This window comes from Gopherus evgoodei, chromosome 14 (genome assembly GCF_007399415.2).
Source record: "Gopherus evgoodei ecotype Sinaloan lineage chromosome 14, rGopEvg1_v1.p, whole genome shotgun sequence".
Lineage (NCBI taxonomy): Eukaryota > Metazoa > Chordata > Testudines > Testudinidae > Gopherus > Gopherus evgoodei.
The window spans coordinates 31118892-31136493 of NC_044335.1; the positions used below are offsets into that span (position 1 = coordinate 31118892).

Below are 17602 nucleotides of genomic sequence, written 5' to 3' on the forward strand. Positions count from 1 at the left end.
GTGGGGAGGGGGGGAAGCAAGTTTGATACAACGTGGCCGCACCTATAACGCGGTGAGATTTTTTTGTCTCCCAAGGACCGCATTATATTGGGGTAGAGGTGTATAATGAACAATATTCCTGGGTTACATGTAAAATGTATTTTTCCCATTTCTGACAAACAGTGGGCATTGAAACCTGCATATGTAAATAATAATAGTGAAATAGACCGGTTACATTACATTTTCAAAATGCTGCTGAAGATGACACTCCACATGAGCTCTTGTTGTTTTCCCCACTGGCATGTCAGCAGCAAACTTTCGGGGAGTTCCAATTTCTTCTTCTGCATCTGCTCCTAAGAAAACCCTCTCATCAAAGTCACCCACTGATAAAACATACTCTTCATACTCCTTATTCAATGCTTTGCTGGAAAAGAAGCCATACTGCATTTATTAAGAGTTAAGCTGTTAAAGAAGCCAGATAAAACTAGCCAATGGAATTAGTCTGTACAGTTGAAAGCAATGAATAGTCAAAACATTTATTGATTTTAGTAATAGCACTCCGTGATTGGAACCTAACCAATATCAGTAATCGTGCACATGCTAACAAATGCCATGACTCCCTTTTTCTAACACCATATCCACACAATATATATACTACCTGCATGGCCCTGAGGATATCACATGGGCTGCAGCTGTGTGCTGACTGGGCCATAAACAGACATGGGGCCATAGGTTGAGAACCACTGCCCTATCCTGATTCCCTTGGGCTCACTGCAGAGCCTGGTCTCCCTGGCCTCTGCCGCCGCTGGTGACCCTCCAAGACTTGATTTCCAGTAAGTAAGTATTGGAGCAAGTGAGTTAAGCTCTGCTCCCACTGGAAAATGAAACAGCTGTGGAGTAGAGTTGAGATGTTTCTTGCAATGATAAACTTAAGCCATTTATACATGCTTAAGAACATCATCCAGCACTTACTTGTTATCTGCAAAGCTGCAAAAATCCAAGAGGCAGTCTCCTTTTAAAATCTGGAAACGAGAGTTGAAAAATAAGATTACATGTAATACAATTTTTAGAAAGTAGAAAATCCAAAATCTGTTCAATTCCAGAAGAGCGGAAGCATGATAGTTTAATTGTAATGCAGATGATTAGGATCAAAATCATTCTCTGGAGTTTTGCTGCACAAGACCTGTGAGGATGAATTTCTTGTACAGACGACATCTCGGCAGTATAAGGCTCTGTGCTCTGATAATGTTTTGCTAGATCCTAGCCACAGAAATATGCTACTAACTATCCCCATAGGTAGCCTATAAAATTGTTTTATAACATAGTTCTCACATTTTTCTCAGTCAGAAAGCTCCTGTCCACAATGATCACAATGTTAGAATCCTGCTGGTATATTTAAAGACTGCTGTCACTGGTACTGTTCTGCTCCCACTATAGACAGGGCCTTAGCCAGTCAACATAATGGGAGTTTCAGAATCAAGAGGAGAAGGCAAGAGTTCTCTGCTAGTGTATAACTGGGGAAACAAAACCAAAAAACCCCCACAACCCTGACTAATCTCTCTCCTTCACAAAAGGATGTTTAAACGAAAATACCCACTTTTGCCAAAATGCTCAACTACCAAAACCTGTGCCAATCACTGTGTTCATTTATCTGTTATATTCTCACTTGCACTCCTTTCTTTATGTGTAAGGATCATTTCTTTATATGGATGCTAACATTATAAGAACATAATAATGGCCACACTGGATCAGACCAAAAGGTCCATCTAGCCCAGTATCTTGTTTTCTGACAGTAGCCAGTGCCAGGTGCTTCAGAGGGAATAAGTAGAATAGGTAATCATCAAGTGATCCACCCCGTTGCCCATTCCCAGCTTCTGGCAAATAGAGGCTCGGGACACCATCCCTGCCCATCCTGGCTAACAGCCATTGATAGATAAATTCATGGAGGATAGGTCCAGTTCTTTTTTGAACCCTGTTGTGGTCTTGGCCTTCACAACATCCTCTGGCAAAGAGTTCTACAAGCTGACTGTGTCGTGTGAAGAAATATTTCCTTTTGTTTGTTTTAAACCTGCTCCCTATTAATTTCATTTGGCGACCCCCTAATTCTTGTGTTATGAGAAGGAGTAAATAACACGTCCTTATTTACTTTCTCCACACCAGTCATGATTGTATAGACCTCTGTAAGATCCCTCTTAGTCATATTTCCCAGGCTGAAAAGTTCAGTCTTATTAATCTCTCCTTATGTGGAAGCTGTTCCATACCCCGAATCATTTTTGTTGCCTTTTTCTGAATCTTTTCCAATTCCAAAACATTTTTTTGTGATAAGCTGACCACATCTGCACACAGTATTCAAGATGTGGGCATACCATGGAGTTAGACGCAATCCGATATTTTCTATATTTCTTAATGATTACCAACATGGTTAGCTTTTTTGACTGCTTCTGCATCTTGAGTGGATGTTTTCAGAGAACTATCCACAATGACTCCAATATCTTTGAGTGGCAACAGCTAATTTAGACTCCACCATTTTATATGTACAATTGGGATTACATTTTCCAATGTACGTTACTTTGCATTTATCACCACTGAATTTCATCTGCCGTTTTGTTGCCCTATCACCCAGTTTTATGCTACCATTTTATAAACTCTTAAGTTATCAGTATGTACCTTCCTATCAAAGAGCTTTGAAATGTAGGGTTTAAAGTAGTGTTCCTTTATTCCTTTGGCTTCTACCATAAGTCCATCATGAAGTTCACAAAGTGTGGCAATGATGCAAGGAGGCTCTTCAGAGGCCTTGACTTCAGCAGTGTGAAAGTCTGCTGGTAAACCTGGAAAAACCAAAAAGGTCAGCTATGATCAATTATATTTCAAAAAGAACTAACAAGAAAAAATGTCTTTCAAATGCAAACACTAACATACCTTTGAATGATGGATTTAGCAACTCTCTCCTATCTGGGTACAAAAGGGCATTTGCAAAAATCAGGTCCAAGCAGCACAGAAGCAAATGATAGGAATTTACTAAATCATCTCCAATCATACGGAAATTCCCTTTAAAAGACAGCATATAACGTCAAATAAAACCACAAAATTAATCATTCAAAATGTGTACAATGCAGGCAGCTAATGAAAACAGCTTACCCTTGGTGTAAACAAAGAGTGTCCAGCAGAAGTTGAACAGTTCTTTAACACTGCACTTCCTTCTACCAGGAAAAAAAAAAAAAAAGAGAAAAGGTAAGACTTCAGTCCCATAATATGGGGCTTTACTTGTTTGTTTTATGGCTAGAGTTCCATTATTTCCTCACGTAAAAAAGATATGGTCAGAACCTAAATTCCCTCTAAGCTGCGATGCCACACAGCAGCCTATTAAGCATCGTGCAGGACCTGCTGCAGCCAGGGCAGAGGCGCCCCTCCGCAGCCCCAACCCAGCCTGGACCTGCCACGGCCAGAGGAGAAACACCCTACCCCTGGCTCCAACCCTGCCACGGCCTGGATCTGCCGCAACAGGGGGAGAGGTGCCTATCCAGTGGCCCCACCCCCAGAGCTGCACAGTGGAGAGAAGCACCTCTCTGCCCTAGCTTAGGTGCTGCTATGGGGGGGAGAGAGATGGGGGGGGAGTGCTCTCTCCCCCCCACTGTAGCCCCAGGGCAGCCTGTACCCGAAATCCTGCATCCCTGGCCTCACCCCAGAGCCCGCACTCCCCACACCCAAGCCCCTTCCGTCCCCAGCCCCACCACAGAGCCAGCACCCCTCCTCACCACAACTTCTGTCCCAGTCGAGCCCTTCCCACACTCCAAACCTTTTGGTCTCATCCCTGCCACATGAATTTTGTTATGTGCACCAATATGGAGGTGATGTGTGATATATCACCTCCGTATTGGTGCACATAAAATTCATTCTGCATATGCGTGGGAAAAGTTAGAGGGAACACTTGTCAGACCTACTACTTGACAATTTTGTTTGAAGTTGAAATACAATTAATTAGGCCTGTCAATTAATTGCAGTTAACACACAAGTAACTGAAAAAATTGTGATTAAAAAAATTAATCACGATTAATCGCACTATTAAACAGAATACCATTTATTTAAACATTTTTGGATGTTTACTACATTTTCCAATATATTTAATTACAACACAGAATAAAAAGTGTACAGTGCTTACTTTATATTTATTTTTTATTACAAACATTTGCACTGTAAAAAAAAAAAAAGTATTTTCAATTCACCTAATACAAGTACTGTAGTGCAAGCTCTCTATCATGAAAGTTGAACTTACAAATGTCAAATTACATACAAAAAATAACTGCATTCGAAAATAAAACAAAGTCCACTCAGTCTTACTTCAGCCAATCTCTCAGACAAGCAAGTCTGGTTACATTTGCAGCAGATAATGCTGCTAGCTTGTTTACAATGTCACCTGAAAGTGAGAACAGGCGTCCACATAGCACTGTTGTAACCATAACAATGCGGCCTCTGGCAGGACAACTAAGAGTATCAATACAGGACAAATTGCTTAGAGCAGGCCACTTACAGCTGAAGGCTGGGTTTCAAACAATCCATCCAAACAGAGAAGACTTCCGTTTTACCCCACTCGCTAACCAGAAGACATACAAGCAATTCCCTTAGATACTCCAGCTTCCTTGTATCACCACTAGCATCGCTTCTCATGGGGATGAATGGTTATGAAAACCAATACCCCAGTAAAAGAAAAAAGGTTCTCCCCATCCCAAAGGGCCAAGTCCCAGACCCAGGTCGGTATATAAGTCAGATTTTACCCACAAATCATGCTGTTACCAATTCGTTAGAATCTAAAATCTAAAGGTGTATTCATAAAAAGAAAGATAGATGAGAGTTAGAATTGGTTAAATGGAATAAAATATATACAACAATTGCAAAGTTCTTAGTTCAGGCTTGATGGGATTACTGCTGATTTAAACCAATCAAATCTCTGGAGTACCAACATCCCAGATTGGATGAGTCGTTTAGTCCTTTGTTTAGAGCAAGAGTCGGCAACCTATGGCACGTGTGCCAAAGACTGCATGTGAACCGATTTTTAATGGCACACTGCTGCCTGCCAGAGTCCTGGCAGGCAGCAGCGTGCCATTAAAAATCCTGCCCAGCCCAGCCCGCTCTTCACTGCCCTCTGCTCACCCTGCCCTGCGGGGATAGAAGCTTGGTCCTGCCAACTCCCCTGCCTCTTCCCATAGTGTGCTGGGTTCCTGCCCCTCCTCTGCCTCTCTATCCCTCCCTCCCTCCCTGCCGATCAGCTGATGGCCCTTGAGAGGGAGGGAGTCGGGAAGGAGCAGAGTCAGCGTGCTCACTACTCCCAGCAGAGGCAGAGAAGAAGCATACCCTCCCTGCCCTGAGCCCTGCCCCCCTGCCCCACACCCACCCACCCCTCTGCCCTGAGACCCACACAGCCCCCAAGCCCCTTCCCTGAGCCCTATACCCACATCATACACATTCAGCCTTTGCCCTGACTCTTGCACTCCCCCATACCCAGCCCCCCCACACCCTGATACTTGCACTCCCTCCCATCCCCCCAGATCACTAAATGGGAGTTCCTGCAAACCCTCCCCTCCCCACATTCCCAACTGCACACCTCACACCAAATGGGACCTGCCCAGGTAAGTACCCCACACCCAAACCTCCTGCCCCAACCCTGAGCCCCCTCCCTCATTCTAGCTCCTAGCCAGATCCTTCACCCCCAGTCCTGTACTCAGTTCACTCAGACCCTCAGCTCGATGCAGAGAGAGGAAGAGAATGGGCCAGAACCAGGGAGAAGGTAGGTACCTATTGTATGTGGGCACGGCCGGGACCCTAGACCAGTAGCGGGCTGAGTAGGTCCAGCAGCTGGGATCCAAGCTGGCAGGAGCCAGCGGATGGAACCCGTGCGTGACAGTGCGCTGAGCCGCTCAGCCCACTGCTGGTCTGAGATCCCGGTCGCCAGCTCCGCACAGCCCGCTGCCGGTCTGGAGTTCTGACTGCTGGACCTTTGCCAGCCAGGGTCCTGGCCGCAGGCCCCGTTCAGCTCACTGCCGGCCTAGGTGAACAGAACCCCAGACCAGCAGTGGGCCAGCAGTGTAAGATCAACATTTTAAATGAAGCTGCTTAAACATTTTGAAAACCTTGTTTATTTTACAATAAAACACTAGTTTACTTATATAATATATTGACTTAGAGAGAAACCTTCTAAAAAACATTAAAATGTATTACCGGCCCGCAAAATAGTAAATTAGAGTGAATAAATGAAGACTCGGCACAGCGCTTCTGAAAGGTTGCCGACCCACGGTTTTGAGCTTTGGTTTCAAGCAAAGTTCCTCCAGAGATAAGAAGCAGGACTGAAGAGAAAATGGAGGGGTTTCCAAGGCCTTTTATATCCTCTGTTACGTGGAAGGTAACCCCTTTTTTCTCCTGTGCAAAAATCACAGCAACAAGATGGAGTTTGTAGCCATCTTGGTATGTCACATGTCCATGAATGATTCAGCTTTTTGCAGACCCACGCCATTGTTTTCATGTTAGTTTGAACATTCCCAGGAAAGCTCAGATGTGGATTGGCGTCTCCCAAAATCCACTGTCATTTAAGTGTTTCTCGACTGGGCACTTACTGAAAATAGTCCTTTCTCAAGAAGCTGACCAAATATTTCACTGAGATTACTTAGAAACAAAACACACTGAGATATAAGTATATAGCCAATATTCACAACTTCAAATACAAAAATGACACACACATATAGATAGCATAATCATAACCAGCAAACTACAACCTTTCACAGAAGACCCACTTGACCTCCTCTTTTTAATATTTGCTGCAAATATATAACAGTGGTTGCAACAATGATCCATACAGTCACAGTTCATGTCAATAACAACGTCATACCAGCATCACAAGATATTTATGTGCCAGATGCACAAACCACCATTCCAGAAGATATGCATGCATGCTGATGATGGGTTGTGCTTGATAACAATCCAAAGCAGAGCGGACTGATGCATGTTCATTTTCATCAGAGTCAGATGACACCAGCAGAAGGTCGATTGTCTTGTTTGGTGGTTCGGGTTCTGCAGTTTCTGCCTCAGAGTGTTGCTCTTTTAAGACTTCTGAAAGCATGCTCCACACCTCGTCCCTCTCAGGTTCTGGATGCTACTTCAGATTCTTAAACCTTCGGTCGAGTGCTGTAGCTATCTTTAGAAATCTCACACTGGTACCTTCTTTGCATTTTTTCAGGTCTGCAGTGACAGTGTTTGTAAATCAAACAACATGTGCTAGGTGATCATCTGAGACTGCTATAACATGAAGTATATGGCAAAAGGAGGGTAAAACAGAGCAGGGGGGACACAATTCTCCCTCAAGGGGTTCAGTCATAGATTTAATTAACACAGTATTTAACAAACGTCATCAGCATGGAAGCACGTCTTCTGGAATTGTGGCTGAAGCATGAAGGGGCACACAAATGTTTAGCATATCTGGCACGTAAATACCTTGCAATGCCAGCTACAAAAGTGCCACGCGAATGCCTGTTTTCACTTTCAGGTGATATTGTAAACAAGAAGCAGGCAGCACTGTCTCCCGTAAACAAACCTGTTTGTCTTAGAGAATGGCTGAACAAGAAGTAGGAGTGAGTGGACCTGTAGGCTGTGAAGTTTTACATTGTTTTGTTTGAGTGCAGTTAATGTAACAAAAAAACCCTCTACATTTGTAAGTTACATTTTCATGATAGAGATTGCACTGCAGTACTTGTATGAGGTGAACTGAAAAATATTTTTAAAATCATTTTTACAGTGCAAATATTTGTAATATAAAGCACTGTACACTTTGTATTCTGTGTTGTAACAGATATTGAAATATTTGAAAATGTAGAAAAAATATCCAAAAATATTTAAATTTTCAATTGCTATTCTATTGTTTAACAGTGCAATTAATTGATTTTTTTTTAAATAGCAGTCAATTTTTTTGAGTTAATCACATTAGTTAACTGCAATTAATCAACAGCCTTACTTTTCAGTAAAATCATTTACATCTCCCAATATACCTCTGTTTTCTGCTCCTTTGTGGTTTAGGCGTTTCTTCATAAGGGTTTTGAAATACATCCAAAAATATTGGTTCAAACTTTCTGAAAATCACAGTCGACACTTCAAAGTTTCTCTCCAGCCTCTCCATTCGCTCCCGAAATTCCTGCGGCAGGTCTGACATGTCCATCCACTTTTTCATTTTACTAAAAAACTGAATTAAACTTAAAAAAAGTAACATTTAATTATAATTTAATCTCCAGCCATGAAACAGATCAAATAGTTTAGACTAAGATTCTTCCCTCCCCCCTACCCCAATTCTTGATCTTTTTTAGAAAAGATGGATTTTTGGTGAAAACTAAATTGATTAAATTATTGCTTAGTAACTGCTTTAATTACAGAAAAGGATAAACACATTTTGCTAGACTCCAGTGCTGAGTATGTTCCACACCGTTAACGCTTACTTGTGGATTTCCTTTGGTTTCCACACCCTTGCATAGATTAATTCAAATCAGAGAAGGTGGCTCTTTGGTGGGGTCAGAAAAAAAAGAAGAGTTGAGGGGCAGACAAAATATAATTTTCACAACTGGGTGCTTAATTCTTCAATACAGGTGTCCTGGTTAAGTACTGCATTAATACCGAAGTGCATAAATACTTATGTAATTATATATCTCTAAGCACCCAAGCATTCATACGAGTTTCATTGTGAAATGGTCAGCACTTTCAATTTTGAATCCAACGGTGAGGGTGGTTACCATTAGAACAGATTACCAAAGGAAGTGGTTACTTTTCCATCACTTGCAGTCTTTAGATCAAGACTGGATATCCTTCTAAAACATAAAATCTAGTTCAAACAGAAGTTACTGGACTAGATGTAGAAATCACTGGATTCTCTGGCCTAGGGATGTAAACAGGGTGGATAAAAAAAAAAAGTTTAAATTATCTTTTTTGATATAATGCTTCGAGGAAAAAGCCTATCTAAAGATAGCTATAATTAAGATACATTGTAGCTCAAAGATATCTCATCATGGAATAGAGATTATAAATTCTAATTCTATAGTATGAGACAATATATTCATGTAATGTTTAAGAAAATTTTGTAAATGAGTTCCAGTAGTTCATGGATTAGGGACCCAATCTTATGGGGTTCCAGGGGCTTCCGTATAAACTATTTAGGTTAATCTTTCTATCTATCCAATGGGAATCAGTGCTCAGTCTAGAACAGGGCTAGGCAACCTACGGCACGTGTGCCGAAGGCTGCATGCGAGCTGATTTTCAGTGGCACTCACACTGCCCGGGTCGTGGCCACCAGCCTGGGGAGATCCTCATTTTAATTTAATTTTGAATGAAGCTTCTTAAAACATTTTAAAAACCTTATTTACTTTACATACAATAGTTTAGTTATATATTATAGAGACTTAGAGAAAGAGCCCTTCTAAAAACATTAAAATGTAATCAGGGGTCAGCAACCTTTCAGAAGTCTTCATTTATTCACTCTAATTTAAGGTTTCGCGTGCCAGTAATACATTTTAGCGTTTTTAGAAGGTCTCTTTCTATAAGAGAAGCTGCAACTACGCACAGATGTTTAGGTCTCTAAAAAAAAGCGAAAAATAAAACACAAAAATACCTTAGTTTGGCTGACCGTAGTATCCTAGTCAGTGAAACGCAGTTTCCTTCCATAAGGCCACTTCCAACCGTGGGAAGTATGCTTTTACGACAAGCAACATATAGAGCACAAGCCAACCAATGCACCACTTCTCCCTGTTAAACCAGAAGTAAACAATCAATGGACAAACTTATCCAGGGCAACAATGCTCAATTTGCAGTCTCAGATTTTCATCTATTTCAAGTATCTCTAAAATCCTTTGGGACAGTAACAAGGACCAACATTTACTCATGGTGGGATGATTTTTTTTTTTTTAAATTTGGCTGGAACAAGGGATCCAAAACTACTTCCTAGGAGTGGAGGACTATCCTTAATTTGCATGAAACAGAGCAGACTGCAGCTGATTGTTCCTTTAAAAAACAGACACTACAACGTCTGCAGTATGATTTGGCCACTTACCTCACAATAAACCATTGCAGATTGCAGAGCCCTGAGGTCTCCGCTGACTGCACCTCTATTAAAGATAACTATACTGTAGTACTTCACGAGGCCACAATCTGGCCACTGATCAGCTACAATCCCATTATCTTTTCTGCAACATCAGTGAAGCCAGCCTGGTCTATTTTATGCCTCTACTATCACCCTCACATGGAAGTTCTTCCATGCTTTCTTACAGTTGGAATGCCCTCTCTAAACTATTGTTAAAGCCCATGGGCGCCAATTTGCATAATTTTTGGTGGTGCCCAGAACGGATCCAAGCAGAGTCGGGGCAACCCCCTGGGCCCCGCACTTCAGGGGAACACAGGGTCAAGGGCAGACTGTGGGGCTAGCGGGAGGCTTGTCGCCAGCAGCAGCAAGCAACCTGGCCACAGCCTGCCCTGCTGGCTCCCAGCATCACTCAGGGGAGGTGGCAGAAGCCAGAAAGGGAGCAGGGAAGGGGCAGAGCAGGGGCCAGGAGAGGCAGGGTGGCAGCATATTCAAATGAACTGTGTTATGTATAGATAGTAACAATATACTTAACACAGTATGTCATACTTAAGTAGTACTAATAAAGTTGATATTCTTAGTTAAATAAATTTCTTATGATCGTGATATTGTGCAATATAGAGAAAAAGACGGTTACTCACCTTTGTAACGGTTGTTCTTCGAGATGTGTTGCTCATATCCATTCCAGTTAGGTATGCACGCACTGCGTGCATGTTCGTTGGAAGATTTTTACCCTAGTAACACTTGGTGGGTCGGCAGGGCGCCCCCACGGTGCCAGATATATACCCCTGCCGACCCATCCGCCCCTCAGTTCCTTCTTGCTGGCTACTCCGAGGGCGGGTTTGGAATGGATATGAGCAACACATCTTGAAGAAAAACAGTTACAAAGGTGAGTAACCATCTTTTCTTCTTCGAGTGCTTGCTCATATCCATTCCAGTTAGGTGATTCCCAAGCCTTACCTAGGCGGTGGGGTCGGAGTGAGACGTTGTGGAATGTAAGAACGCAGAGCCAAAGGTGGCATCGCTCTGAACTGCTGGACCAGTGCGTAGCATGATACAAAGGTGTGGATGGAAGACCAGGCAGCCGCGCGACACACTTCCTGGATGGGAACTTGGGCCAGGAAAGCGGCAGATGAGGCTTGAGCCCGAGTAGAATGGGTGGTGAGATGGCCAGTCGGAATGTGAGCCAAGTCATAGCATGTCCGGATACAGGATGTCATCCAAGATGAAATTCATTAGGAAGAGACTGACATGCCCTTCATGTGCTCTGTGACAGCTACAAAGAGCTGAAGCGAGCGTCGGAAGGGTTTGGTCCTTTCGATATAAAAGGCGAGAGCCCTGCAGACATCTAAGGTATGTAGCTGTTGTTCCCGACGCGATGAGTGCGGTTTCGGGAAAAAGACTGGTAGAAAGATGTCTTGATTAACATGGAAGGCAGAGACCACCTTAGGGAGGAAAGCCGGATGCAGTCGCAGCCGTACCTTGTCCTTGTGGAATACCGTATGGGGGGGATCTGCAGTCAAAGCTCGGAGTTCCGAGACTCGTCTAGCCAAGGTAATAGCGACGAGGAAGCTGTCTTCCAGGAAAGGTACAGCAGCAAGCATGTGGCTAAAGGCTCAAAGGGGGGACTCATAAGCCTAGTCAACACCAGGTTTAGATCCCAGGTAGGGGTCGGGCGCTTGACCCGAGGGTACAGCCGCTCCAAGCCTTTGAGGAATCTGGAAACTATGGGGTGAGAAAAGATTGAACTGCCAGTTTCTCTAGGGTGGAAATAGCTGCAAAATGCACCCTTATAGAAGAGATCGCCAGGCCCTGCTCCTTGAGGGACCATAAATAGTCCAAGATAATGGGGACTGATACACCTTCAGGGATAAAGTTACGCTGAGCGCACCAGTGGGAGAAGCGCTTCGACTTGGCGAGATATGTCGCCTGCGTGGAAGGCTTTCTGCTTCCCAGTAGCACCTGTTGTACTGAGGTGGAACAATGCAACTCAGATTGGCTCAACCAGACAGCAGCCACGCTGTCAGATAAAGGAAGGGACTGCAGGTCCGGGTGGTGAAGCCTGCCGAAGTCCTGTGTTATGAGGTCCGGGCATAGTGGCAGGGGGATTGGGTCTGCCACAGAGAGGTCGAGCAACAGGGTGTACCAATGGTGTCTTGGCCATGCCGGAGCGATCAGGATTAGTTGGGCTCTGTCCCTGCAGAACTTGAGTTGGACTCTGTGGATGAGAGGAAAGGGTGGGAAGGTATAAAATAGGTGCCCCTTCCACGGAATTAGGAATGCATACGAGATGAAGCCCGGGGAGCGACCTTGCAGAGAGCAGAACACCTGGCATTTCCTGTTCTCTCGGGAGGCAAAGAGGTCTATGTGGGGAAACCCCCACTTCCCGAAGACAGAATGGAGAATGTCCTGGACAGATGGACCATTCGTGAGATAGGAAGGATCTGCTCAGTTGATCTACCAGAGCGTTCCGGGCTCCTGGGAGAAAGGACTCTACCAGGTCTATTGAGTCGGCTATGCAAAAGTCCCATAGTTGTATCGCCTCTTGACAAAGGGGGGGAAGATCGTGTCCCTCCATGCCTGTTTATGTAATACATGGCCGTTGTGTTGTCTGTGAACACTGCAACACAATGACTCTGAAGATGGCGCTGGAACGCTTGGCACGCCAGTCAGACTGCTCTCAGTTCTTGGACATTTATGTGTAACGCCAACTCCTGAGACGACCAAAGGCCTTGAGTGCGAAGGTGCCCTAGGTGAGCACCCCAGCCGAGAGATGATGCGTCCGTTGTTAGGGACGTGGAAGGCTGTGGTGGATGGAAGGGCAGACCTACACACACCAGGGATGGCGTCAGCCACCAGTCGAGGGAGCCGAGGATGCTCGGTGGAATTGTGAGTACAATATCTATGGCGTCTGCCTGGATGGTAGGCTCAGGCGAGCCAAGTCTGAAGGGGAAGCATGCGCAGTCTGGCGTGCTTTGTCACGAATGTGCATGCAGCCATGTGACCGAGGAGGCCAAGGCAGGTGCGAGCTGAGGTTGTCGGGATGCTTTGAAGTCTTTGTATAAGTGAGACTATTGCCTGAAAATGAGGTAGAGGCAAACTGGCCGTTGCAAGATTGGAGTCCAGAGTGGCCCCAATGAACTCAATCCTTTGCGTAGGCACTAGAGTAGATTTTTCCAAATTGATTATCAGGCCTAGACGCGTGAATAGGTTCTTGATGATGTTCACATGACTGGTGACTGGTGCCTCAGAGGTCCCTCAAATAAGCCAGTCGTCAAGGTATGGGAAGACATGTATTCGACGACGACGGAGGGAGGCAGCGACTACCGCCATACACTTTGTGAATACCTGAGGGGCTGTGGAGAGGCCAAAAGGGAAGGACCGTAAACTGATAGTGTTGATGATTCATCACAAAGCGTAGATACCGTCTGTGCGGAGGGTAAATTGCAATGTGGAAATACGCACCCTTCATATCGAGAGCGGCGTACCAATCTCCAAGATCCAGGGAAGAGATGATGGTCCCCAGGGATACCATGCGGAACTTGAACTTTTTCAAGAATTTGTTCAGTCCTCGCAGGTCTAGGATAGGCCGGAGGCCCCTTTCGTCTTGGGGATTAGGAAATATCGGGAAAACACCCCTTGCCCCTTAATTCCTTTTGTACCTCCTCTATAACTCCCATTGTAAGGAGCCTCCGAACCTCTTGCAGGAGGAGTTGCTTGTGAGAGGGGCCCCTGAAGAGGGACGAGCAGGGGGGTAGAGATGGAGGGGGTGAAATAAACTGAAGATGATATCCAAACTCCACCGTGCATAGGACCCAAAGATCCGAGGTTAATCAGGACCAGAGTCGATCGTTCTAGCTGCCGAACCGGCAGCGTCTAGCAAGGCCTGTAGGGAGGTCCGCGCTACTTTCTTTCCTTCCTTCAATAATGCTGTAAATTCCTGGTGGGAGTCTTGTGGGACCAGCTCTGTGAACTTCCCTACAGCCTCCCAGGTGTTGTACCTGTATCTACTCAGCAGGGCTTGTTGGTTTGCTACCTTGAGTTGGAGGCCTCCCATGGAATAGATTTTCCGTCCCAACAAATCCATTCACCTAGCCTCCCTTGATTTAGGTGCAGGGGCTTGTTGGCCGTGGCGCTCCCGCTCATTGACAGACTGTACAACCAATGAACAGGGAGGGGGTTGCACATATAAGTATTCATACTCCTTCGAGGGCACCATGTATTTCCGTTCGACCCCTCTCGCTGTGGGCGGGATAGATGCCAGAGATTGCCAGATGGTGTTTACCTTAGCCTGGATCAAACGAATGAACAGCAGGGCCACTCTGGTTGGTGCCTCGGCCGACAATATACTTATCACTGGGACCTCCACCTCTGGAACCTCCTCTACTGGCAAGTTAATATTCTGGGCGATACGCCGGAGGAGGTCCTGGTGTGACCTGAGGTCAATTGGAGGAGGGCCAGACGATGATGTCCCAGTTACTGCTTCATCCGGAAAAGAAGAGGATGAAAGTCCCGGGATGAGTGGGTCCTGTACTGACTCCTGATCCTAGGAGACATTCGGAGCCGGAAGATCGTGGGGGTCCGGTGCAGGGACAGGAGCTTTCTCTGTACCGGCAGGGGGAGGTCGGCTGACAGCGGCCTCTGGGTGATAAGCCCAAGGCGTCCAAAAGGACCACTGATGAGGTCCTTGATCCGGACCGTGGGATCCTTGGGCGAACATGCTGCAAGTATCCGTATCCCCATAGGAAGCACTGTCCGCATGGGATGATACGGATGGATGACGAGAAGGCCACAGAGGAGCTGAGACCGTTTGTGGAGGGTCTCTGCGTCTATTCGATCCGTCTCCATGCGGTACCGGGAGTCGTACCGGTACCAAGAGTGAGACTGAGACCTGCGACCAGCGTGGTGCCGGGAGGTCGACCGGTGCCTTGAATCCCCGCGTTGAGATCGGCTGCGAGAGGTACGGCGCCGGGACCTGGATCGGTGCCGAAAGTATCGGGTTGGCAACCAAGATCTCGAATGGTGCCGCGAGTGTGACCGGTACCCAGATGGGGAGTGGTACTGGGACTGCGAGCAGCGTCAGGACCGGGACCGATGATGGGACCGAGAGTGTCTGCGGGACCTGGATCGCGACCGGCGACATTCGGTGGTGCCGGGCGAGCATGGTCTCAGCAGGGTGGGTTTGCCTTATGGTTGAATAACCCACACCGGCAGTGCCGGGGCTTGAGGCAGCTCGGGCTTCATCAAGGCAATCAACCCCCTTGCTGTAGAGAATGTCTCTGGTGTGGAGGGCACAATAAGCTCAACCATGGTGTGTGCCGGGGAGCTGGTAGGCACCAGACTCGATGGCTCTTGCGAGACCGGAATCAATGGCACAGAAGACGTCGGGGCCGCGGCAGTTGACGGTCCCGGGCGGTCCGACTTAGTTAGGCGCTCTGACTGCGGTGTAGTCTTATGCTTCTTGATCCTTGGGGACAGAGCGCGGTGCCGGGCAGGAGCCTGGGCCGGTGATGGCTGGTGCCGAGGAGCCTTCACGGTGCCCGTGTGTTCCGGTGCGGAAGAGACATTTGTCCCTGGTGCAGCAGTCAGTGCCGAAGAGGGAGGAATTAGAGCTGCCTCCATCAGGAGCTGCTTGAGACGAATGCCCCCGCTCCCTTTTTGTCCGGGGCTTGAAAGCCTTGCAGACGCAGCATCGTCTGCGAGGTGGGATTCGTCCAAGCACTTGAGACAAGAGTCGTGAGGGTCTCCTGTGGGCATTGGCCTATGACAGGCCGAGCATGGTTTGAAGCCCAGTGAACTGGGCATGGGACCCAGTACCGGGTGAGGGGAAGAGGCTAATCCCCGATCCCTCTTAACTATATACAATAACTACAACAAAGAACTAATAAAACTAACTAGAAATATTGAGCTATATACACAATAACGATTAGAAACGAGCAAATAGCTAGGGAGGTGGAGAACAGCTAGCCGTGCTCCACTGTTCGAATGACCGACATGGGCGGTAAGAAGGAACTGAGGGGCGGATGAGTCGGCAGGGGTATATATCCGGCACCATAGCGGCGCCACTCCAGGGGGCGCCCTGCCGACCCACCGAGTGTTGCTAGGGTAAAAATCTTCCGACGAACGTGCACGCGGCACGCGCACACCTAACTGGAATGGATATGAGCAAGCACTTGAAGAAGAACTGTTAAATACATAGAGTTTCCAGTCCATTTTTACATTATTTCAAAAACTATATATCGTCTTACAAGGCAGGTATGGGGAGCAGGACTTGGACCCAGGGCCATCCCTAGGGAGGTGTGGGGGCCAGGACAATCCCTCCCTCCACCTCAGGCCATGCCCGCACACCACCCCTTCCCGTAAGCCCCTGCCCCTTTCTGGCTTCCACCCCCTCCTCCGAGCAATGCTGGGAGCAAGCAGGGTGTGGCTGAGTGGGCTGGGGCCAGGTCACTTGCTGCTGCTGGCGATAGGTCCCCCACTAAACCTTCAGGCCACCCTGGACCCCACGTTCCCCTGAAGCGTGGGGCCCAGAGCAGTTGCTCTATGGAGAGGATGAGACTGAAAATATAAGCCCAAACTTTAGTGGAGCTGGGCCCACATTCTTGAATATTGGTAAAGCATGAGCATCACAGACCCATATAATTCACCACCTATCTTAAAGCCACTTTGTTCTCCTTTAGATCTCCCAAGACCCTCTTCTACTGAGATGCCTGTGGTCCATTGCCAGCTTCTACACTGATTGAGCTTCAGTACATACAACCCATTAGAAATTGCCTTTTATAAGTTATATCTGAATTACATAAGCAAATATTTTTGAAATAGGAGAATCACGATACTAAAATCTAAACACTGCCTCCATCTTATTGCCCAGAGGCAAAGATTAATCAGGTCAAAATGTATTCATTTTAAAAGTCCTCTTTAAACTCCATCTTGACAAGCTCCTCTTAAACTCAGTAGCTCCAAGCTTCCCACAGCTTAAATCAGGACAAGTATCAAACAATCCCTCTAATCTGTCCCACAAGTAGTAGGTGGTGTCAGTAAGCCAGCGTACCTGTCTAAAGCAGACATTATCTTACTGTGGTGGTATCTGGATTCCTAAAGGTTTTTGCTGGCTGGCAAAGGAGAAATCCCAGAAGCTAGGAGGTATGAGTTCAAGTAGAGGAAGAAATCATCCTAAAGGTCTTCCCTCCTCCCATTTCAGGGCGTAGGTGTTGTGTTCATATAGTAAACCTCATCTACATGGGAAAATTAAATTCACACCTTAGGTTAAACCAGTGTAGGTTAGTATTGCTTGGACTCCAGAAAAAGTATGTTAGAAACTTAGAGAGCTAGCTGTGTTTATGCAAACTAAAGGCCGGGTCTACACTACAAAGTAAGGTCAATGCAAGGCAGTTTACATCGACCTACTTTTGCATGTATCTACATTTAAATTCATCTTCCACCCACATAAATGTACCATTACACCAACATAGGAACACCACCTCCCTAAGCAGCATAAAGCCATGGCTGATGTACTTTGGTTGA

General features: G+C 46.1%; 1 protein-coding gene across 7 annotated transcripts in view; it reads right to left on the bottom strand.

Annotated features, from left to right (window-relative positions):
* The window catches only part of RBL1 (RB transcriptional corepressor like 1), a 97868-nt gene that overhangs the window by 63350 nt on the left and 16916 nt on the right, over window positions 1-17602 (bottom strand). For 5 of the 7 annotated variants that reach the window (XM_030533546.1, XM_030533545.1, XM_030533547.1 and 2 more), the window contains exons 2-8: window positions 9614-9747; window positions 8010-8210; window positions 3118-3179; window positions 2899-3027; window positions 2647-2807; window positions 952-1001; window positions 220-403 (exon numbers count right to left, since the gene is read on the bottom strand). In XM_030533546.1, the coding sequence (XP_030389406.1) occupies window positions 220-403; window positions 952-1001; window positions 2647-2807; window positions 2899-3027; window positions 3118-3179; window positions 8010-8210; window positions 9614-9747 (921 nt within the window). Of the gene's footprint in view, window positions 1-219; window positions 404-951; window positions 1002-2646; window positions 2808-2898; window positions 3028-3117; window positions 3180-8009; window positions 8211-9613; window positions 9748-17129; window positions 17314-17602 lie in introns of those variants that run through there. The other 2 variants (XM_030533549.1, XM_030533552.1) reach the window with 2 other exon arrangements.